Genomic DNA, 8111 nt, shown 5'->3' with positions numbered 1-8111 from the left:
AATCTCCTCCTCGATTTGTTAACTGGAAAGTTAATCCATGGCACAAAAACAGGCACTGTTCAAATGAACCTATATAGTGCTGGGAGGGGTAACGTGAGGTGAAACTTCCCAAGAGCTAACTCATGTTCAAAGCTCCTCTGAAGTTAGGAAACACTTATTTAGAAATAGCGCCGTTCCAAGAATGCGTAGTTCATCATAAAATAAGTTTTTGTTATACAGATTTTACACAAACCTTATTGATGTTAATAGCTACAGTCCTGTGAAAGTGATTACATTTATGGGTTCTAAAAGCTTTGCTGACTGTAAGCTCTAAAATTACGTGCAAGTCAGTATAGAAGTATATATTTCAGATCGATCCATTGTAAAGAACTTCTCGTTTGATCCGCCTGCATGTTTTAAATGTCGATTACTTGAATTTACTGCGTGTAGAATATTACGCAAAACCATATGCCTTTTATCAAAATGTTATCACCCCCATTTCATCTCAAAAGGAAATTTTTGTATCGCGATATAACCTTGTTGCTGTCGTTCAACTGGTTACCAAGATCAGAAAGCCCGAATAATCAGACCAAAAATATATAATTACAAATAACCTACGCTAAGGCATAGGAGTTCGTTTTACTTACGCGCCAGAGGCGCACCTACAGATGAGCAGGGAACGCCTTGATGCAATATAATAAAGCAATGCCGTCCAGCTTCAGTATATGTACGGGTCACGTAGAATCAGTAAAGCAAAATGGGAACGTGTAAACAACATTCTGTTGTTTCAAAGCAAATCTTTCTTCCTTCTCCAAGAAAAATGCTTTAATGAAATTTCGTCAATAAGAGCAGTATTAATGTATTAATTTAATTACCTTCACATAATGACTATGCATTATGCTCCCTGTCCTATAAGAGAACACAGAGCGTGTCACGAAAGAATAGCTGTGTGTTAATAGGTCCGGGGCGTACAGTCAAAAGTACAGTTTTGAGGTTTCATACAAGTATCTGTACATCTGTACATCATATCTGTAATATCTGTACATAAAATAAATTCTTCTGAATATGAAGTCGTCCCTCCTCGACCTTGGTGGTGGCTACTTTATCATAATATATATATATTTCAAAATATTACACTGATGATATAGTTTAATCCTGTGTTGTTTTAACGATATACTTTAATGTTTCAGTTTGAAATCTTTGCTTATTGGGCTTGAAAATACGTTGGGCTTAAGGCTGAAACATTGTTCGTCAGACAGCATTCACCTCTCCACACACTTACTACTGCCATCCAAACGAGAGTTGCGCGCGGTTCTCTAGCGCACACTCTCCATAGCGCACGCATACAAGTCTGCATCTAAAGGGTTAACGCGGGCTACAGAAGTTTTTCATCCAGGCAGGTATCCCAGTACCAACCCAACTTTAGGACAGATGTTTTTAAGGCTCACTCATGAACTTCAGAGCAATTCATAACTGTCATGTGCGCGTAAGGGCGAGTTCTGTGGTCAGGAGAATAGCCTGTATAAGACGGTATTCGCTCAGGTCTGAAGTGTTGGGGTATAAATACCAGGATCTCCACACGCTTCTGTGCACAAGCTATTAAATCTCTAGCCGGTTTTTTGATAAGAATATTTGGCACCGCAGAACGCGCTGCCATTTCTCAACTCGACAAACTTAATAAGTCACAGAAAATAACTCTTCGTTTACTAAGATCAATTTGCTTCCTTCAGAATGTTGCGGATGCTCTTTCCCTGTTGGATCGCTTTATTGGCTGGGCAGTTCGTAATCTTTCATGGGGAAAGCAGCGTGGAAGGCATGCGTTTGCCAAATGTGGCGTACTCTCACGCGGGGGTCTGCCCTAACGACATGAACCCAAATTTGTGGGTTGACGCAATGAGCACCTGCACGCGGGAATGCGAGTCTGATCAGGTGAGTGTATTTGTTAGTTCATGTGTGTGCTTTATTTATTTATTTTACATTTGATTCGATATTGATCCACTCGGATCACACATATCTACTTAGCTCGGTTTAGACGTCAGCGCAGGACGTCAAAACGTTCAAAGTTTCTTCAGTCAGCTGCTGAATACTGAATATTAAGTGAATAAATTGAATGGGAAACCAAAAGCGTATGTAAAAGCTTGAACTGGCTCTCTGCTGTTTAGGAATGTGAAACATTGGAAAAGTGCTGCTCGAACGTATGTGGGAGCAAGAGCTGCGTTGCAGCCCGCTATGTGGATGCAACAGGGAAGAAAGGGCCCCAGGGCAGGCCCAAAGAGGCCAGCTGTGAGCAGTTCACCTGCACCCAGCAGGGCTCCGAATGCCACATCTGGAGCGGGCAGCCTGTGTGCAGGTGCAGGGACCGCTGCGAGAGGGAGCCCCGCTTCACCTGCGCCTCAGACGGCATGACCTACTACAACAAGTGCTACATGGACGCAGAAGCCTGCACGAAGGGCATTTCGCTGGCTGTAGTCACCTGCAGGTCACATCCCACCAACACCAGCCCTATGCCTCCAGGGACCACGGCCCTGCCAACGACTGCCCTGCTGCACACCACACCTCTGGGTGTGCAAGCCCCAGTCATCTCAGGAAATCCAGCGCAGCAGTCTGTGTTTGCGGGTGAGACGGCCAGCTTTCTATGCGATGTGGCTGGCTGGCCAAAGCCTGAGATAACCTGGGAGAAGCAACAGGAAGGAAAGGAGAACATGATCATGAAACCCAATAATGTCCTGGGAAATGTGGTCGTCACTAATGTCGGACAGCTGGTGGTCTACAGTACCCGGCTGGAGGATACAGGCGTCTACACCTGCACTGCCACAAACTCTGGTGGTTCAGTCCGAGCCCATTTTGTACTCTCCGTGGTCGAGAGGAGCCTGGTCGAGGAAGGGGAGCTCAAGAACTCCACTCGCTTCCCCGATCAGGAGTGCCTGAAGGTGCCCGACAGTGGCAGCTGTGGTGGTGAGAAGCTGAGATGGTACTATGACAGCAAGAGGAACAGCTGCTTCACCTTCATCTACGGCGAATGCAACCGCAACCAGAACCACTTTGACACCTATGAGTCGTGCATGCTGTCCTGCCATTCCGAGCTGGCGCCCCCTTGTGGCCTGCCCAGCCAGCAGGGCCCATGCAAGGCTTACGAGCCACGCTGGGCCTACAGTGGCACCCTCCGCCAGTGTAAGCCCTTTATCTTCGGTGGCTGCGGTGGCAACGAGAACAACTTCGAAAGTCGTGAGGCGTGCGAGGACTCGTGTCCTTTTCCACGACACCACCGCTGCAGGCCATGTCGACCGCGGCAGAAGATGGTGAGCAGCTTCTGCAGGAGCGACTTTGTGATCCTGGGCCGTGTGACAGAGGTGGTGGAGGAGGACAACACGGGCCACGCCCTCATCACGGTGGAGGAGATCCTCAAGGACGAGAAGATGGGCCTGAAGTTCTTCCAGAAGGAGCCGCTGGAGGTCACGCTGCAGGACATGGACTGGAGCTGCCCGTGTCCCAACGTCACTGCCTCGGACACGCAACTCATCGTCATGGGTGACGCGCGTGATGGCATGGCCGTGCTCCGGCAGGACAGCTTCGTCAGCCCGTTCAGCATGCGACGCGTGCGCCGGCTGCGTGAGGTCATCAACAAACACACGTGTGACATCCTGAAAGAGTTTGTTCAAGAGGGCACTGCACTTGGCCCACACTGACTGTTATCCCCTCCAAAAACTCAGGTGGTCCATTTATCTGTTTAGGAAGTATGCAAAGTGTATGCAGGAGAAACTGACAACACTTTCATGTTTACTTCTTCTTGTTCTTGGTTTTCACTCTGTACTTTACCCACTTCTGCTTGTATTTCACTACCTGTACTTTGGCTAAAACCCACTGTTTTAAAGTCCTTCTGTTATATGCAGTACGTTTGTAATATCATTCCAGTCCAGTTAAGATGTTTGCTTTGACAAGGTTGGATATGCCAGTATAAGACACAGCTATGTTTCTGCAGCTTGTTAGGAAATATAACCAATTACACAACATCAACCTTTGAAGTTTACATAAGAAACATGCTAAATATCTCTCAGGTTAAAGTGAAAGAACACATTTGTGGACATAGGAAGCATTAATCAAACCCAGCTGGTAGGCCAAATCCCAATCCTTGCTTCCCTCTGCTTCAAAAGGAACCTCATGCCTGCCCTTTAAATTCAAGGTGGGTCTTACTGGAAATCTATATATTTTTCATACTTTTATGTGTGCAAACTTTTGTGTGATTATTTTTTTCTCTCATACTTTTTTACCTTAGTCGAAAACAGACATGTCTATTTTACAGGTGTTTAGTGACATTCCACAATAAAGCTGATGTAATATACTGTAGGATTAGGTCTGTTGTGTGCACTTGGATAAGTTGTATTATATTCAGCGTGAAGTCTGTTACAGCTTTTTAAGGCATTTATATCATATTCATATCCATGGCACCTTTCTGTTATGGTGAAATTTGAATGTACAGGTAGATATTTTAGTAAAGGAAATATCTTGATTTTTTTCTCTATTTATTTTAATGTGTTCTGTTCATATATATAAAACACTAATGTTATCATTTCATGTAAGCAATTGCATATTTTCTTTTTTATAATCATTGTTTCATATTTGTCAAGATTACACAAAGTGTCACTGACAAAATAAATGTTTCAAAATCTATAGTCACTATCTTTCTACCTTTTTGATGTATGTTTCTAGTTTACGAATGCTTTTTGTGTCAATTTTCTACTAAGTATATAAATGGTGTGCATACTGTGTTCTCTCTTTAATTACATTAATCACGAATTATAAACATAACTCAAGACTCCAGCGTGAAATATTGCAAATTGGCCTTATTCATCTAACCATTTTAAAGGTCTGGACAGTGTTCTGACTGGGGATTAATCAAAGAATGAGAACTTGCTTAAGGTTCTCTTGAACCTGCTGTAAGGCCAGACTGGGGCCTCTTCACTTTTTCCACCAGACCACCTCACACACAGCCCAAATGGTGGGTAACGCTGGGTTTGGTGGGTGGGTGCGTGGGAGTGGGTGGTGGAGGGGCGTGTTGAGGAGAGAGCTGGAAGATGAAGCATGTTTGGATATGGGGTTTGAACATTTGGGACTTCCACAGCCGGAGATCGAACGTCCCACCAGCTGGTTTCCGTATAGTTTTCCAGGGTGGGCTTCAAAAGACGGTTACTGCAGGTGGTGGAAAGCGAATCCCTGACCTTAGACAGGGAGTGGCAGAGAGGAAAAATATGGCAGAGCAAGACCTACATTCTTTAAGCGGACAAATTCTTAGGAGGCTACATAAGGGAAAATAATGCCTTTGCCTCTTACGTGCCGCTCACTACTGCAGGACAACGACAGCCAGACCGCTGAGAGTGCCACCAGCCGGCTGGTAAACAGACGGCTGGTACATTTGCGCAAGATCATCTTGGGGCAAGTATGGTGTGGTAATGACTTAAAGGGACCAGGGAATACCTCCATCCAACCAAAGTAAACACCCTGGTTTCCTTTTCCTTTCAAAAGACTCCAATCCTAAATATTGTTGCGCTGAAATGGTTCATTATAACAAATCCTCCTGGCATCATAAAAGAGAATTTATTGCTGTTTGCGTGCTTTTCCAACTCGACTTTATGGCAGCCTCAAGTGCTCCTCTTATGATCTGCCGAGTGCACGTGAGGTCAGGTAAACCTTGTTCTATAGATTTAGTTTGCCAGTTCCTCTTCAGCAATTTCTGTTCCTCCCATCTAGGCCACACAGTGAGGTAGATACGGGGAGTCTGGACCAGGGACGTCTGTCTGTGACATGGAACGATAAAGTGTGTGTGTGTGTGTGTGTGTGTGTGTGTGTGTGTGTGTGAGTGTGACGGAGAGGCAGACGGAGAGAATGGGAGAGAATACTAATGAATAAAAATGACATAAATCAAAGAGTCCATGTATAAAATTTAAGCATAATTTTTTTCCCAGCCCCACACCCCAATAATAGTTGGAGCTGTAACAAGAACATTTACAAACACCATGACTACATTACAATATCATCTTGAATAGTTACCAACAGTATTTTACATGTATTATTTTAAAATCATAAAGAAACGTTGCTCCGTTTATCTAGATTAAGTCTAATCATAAACGTCACAGTACATCTGTCTTGAATAAGGTTAATATTATTTCTGACTGTAGTAAAAATAGAATAAAGGAAAATTATGCCTCACTTAATCTAGAGGTTTCAGGAATTAAGTATTGATAAATAATCAGATAATCAGAAATATTACAGATTTAATTGGGCTGAAGTGAAAAACTATTTTTTGTTTGCTACAGTGGTTAAGAGGAACATGCTGATAATTTTGAATATTTTGACAAGTTACGTCTTCGGAGACAGTTTTATTCAAAAATTTGAATTTGGGGATTTTTTTTTCATATCTGCTTAGCTTTCATTGTATGTACATTTGTGTATATAATTCAACTTGAAAATTTTACAAAACACACTTTTAATCTGATCCAAGGCACACAGAACACACGTATCAGGGCTCTTGTCCCGATGTAAATGTAAAACAAAACAAAGCAAGTTTCAACATAAAATCTTATGACAAATTTTCTGAGATTTAACTGACTTTAGTTTCAGATTAAAATCTCAGAAACAATTCCAGTTTTACTTTTAAATAAACAATTCCAATGCATTTGTTTTAGGAGTTATAAGAAGGTCAATGCGTATAATTTAAATTATTAATGCATTATTCATTCATAGTCTAGTGAAACTTGATAAACATTTTATAATAATTTAAATTAACATAAACATTAACATACTACAACAAAGAAAACGGCACTACAACGTTTTCCCACTAGGTGGCAGCACAGTGCAAGTCAAAAGTGTGTCAAAGCCCAACGCTATTTCAAGTTCACTTAGCGCGGGGGTACTATTCATGTATACATATATAGTCCTACCGAATAAGAAAAACGCTGGCATACTTAAAATGCCTTTTCATCCATTTTAATGCTGTAACAGATATTAAAATAGAACCATGTCCTCTTTAAAAAAAAAAATTAAAACTTAGTACTTAGTAAATTAAAACTTAGTTGCTCAGCTCTGTTTTCTTGTCTGCAAACTTTATAATCCACTTCAGTGAACTTATAAAGTTCCCAGATATACATACCTAAAAGCTCTACTCAAAGCCGCTCCGCGCCACGCTACCTTCGAGACTAGTAACCTACTGGTCGACATGAACCAACATCCAAGGCACACAGAAGACGCGTATCAGGATTCTTGTCCTGATGTAAATGTAAATGTAAAGATCTTGTCTGTCCTGGCCCAGGTGGAGGAATGGACGTCCACTGTCCGTACAGCTGAGTCACTGGCTGTCTTCAAACCAAGACTGAAGCCTCACCTCTACACTGTGTCACTAAGCACTTGAATATGCATTTAAGAAAAATCTTACGGTCTTCTCTTCCACTCTAGGGTTTTAGCCTCATAGTATTATTAACATCGACCTATCCATTATCACGAGGTTATGGATTTGACAGAGATTCCAAAGTAAGTCTGAACAACGGTGCCTGCCAAATGCTGCAGATGTAGTATGTAAACACTACATAATTAAATGTATCTTTTGGTAAAGAGGTTTATTACCAAGGTGTGAACAAAATAGTGTATGTGTGCAACTAAATGCGCATTGCGGGTGCAAATGGTGTATTTTAAGGAAGGGCATTTACCGTGGCTGGGAATAGAGCGCATCCGAGCGTAACGGTGCTTTTGCTTGTGGAACGGGGGTGCGGTGGGGGCAGGTCGAGGTTAATCCGTTCCTGCACAGGCACAAGAATGTCGTGTAATCACATACAAACCTCGTCCTTCCGTCCCACTCGGTGTGCGTTTCTCAGTCCCGTGCCTTAGCTGCAGCCCTGCCGGACTCTTACGTAATTCCCCCACCACGCAGTGGGAAGGTGCACGCTGTGGCGGCTGCGCGGTGCTCCAGATATCTACTGCCCCTACTCTACCGATCAGGCGCTGTTTTACACCTTCACACAGACTGGCCCCCTTTAAAGCATTTAAACAGCAGCATAAAGTGCTACTATGCTTAGATAACTGTCATTTTGTGATTTACCAACACCGTCGTTCTCAAACACTCAGGCTACTCTTCATAGTTTGAT

At 43.0% G+C, this 8111-nt stretch overlaps 1 protein-coding gene across 1 annotated transcript; it reads left to right on the top strand.

Moving 5' to 3' along the window:
- The first annotated feature begins 1710 nt into the window (after positions 1 to 1710).
- Positions 1711 to 3665, top strand: wfikkn2b (WAP, follistatin/kazal, immunoglobulin, kunitz and netrin domain containing 2b). Its single transcript, XM_026999647.2, has 2 exons — positions 1711 to 1908; positions 2142 to 3665. Exons 1-2 carry the CDS (start codon positions 1711 to 1713, stop codon positions 3663 to 3665), a joined length of 1722 nt encoding a protein of 573 aa, XP_026855448.2.
- Positions 3666 to 8111: the final 4446 nt, after the last annotated feature.

This window comes from Electrophorus electricus, chromosome 14 (genome assembly GCF_013358815.1).
Source record: "Electrophorus electricus isolate fEleEle1 chromosome 14, fEleEle1.pri, whole genome shotgun sequence".
Taxonomy (NCBI): domain Eukaryota; kingdom Metazoa; phylum Chordata; class Actinopteri; order Gymnotiformes; family Gymnotidae; genus Electrophorus; species Electrophorus electricus.
This window is presented reverse-complemented; position numbering and strand designations above follow the sequence as displayed.

What these genes read in the sequence shown, in the direction of transcription:
- wfikkn2b (XM_026999647.2), top strand. Translation starts at nt 1,711, where the DNA reads ATGTTGCGGATGCTCTTTCCCTGTTGGATCGCTTTATTGGCTGGGCAG. An exon ending in GGGAATGCGAGTCTGATCAG is followed by an intron (nt 1,909 to 2,141) that starts GTGAGTGTATTT and finishes TCTGCTGTTTAG; the next exon opens with GAATGTGAAACATTGGAAAA.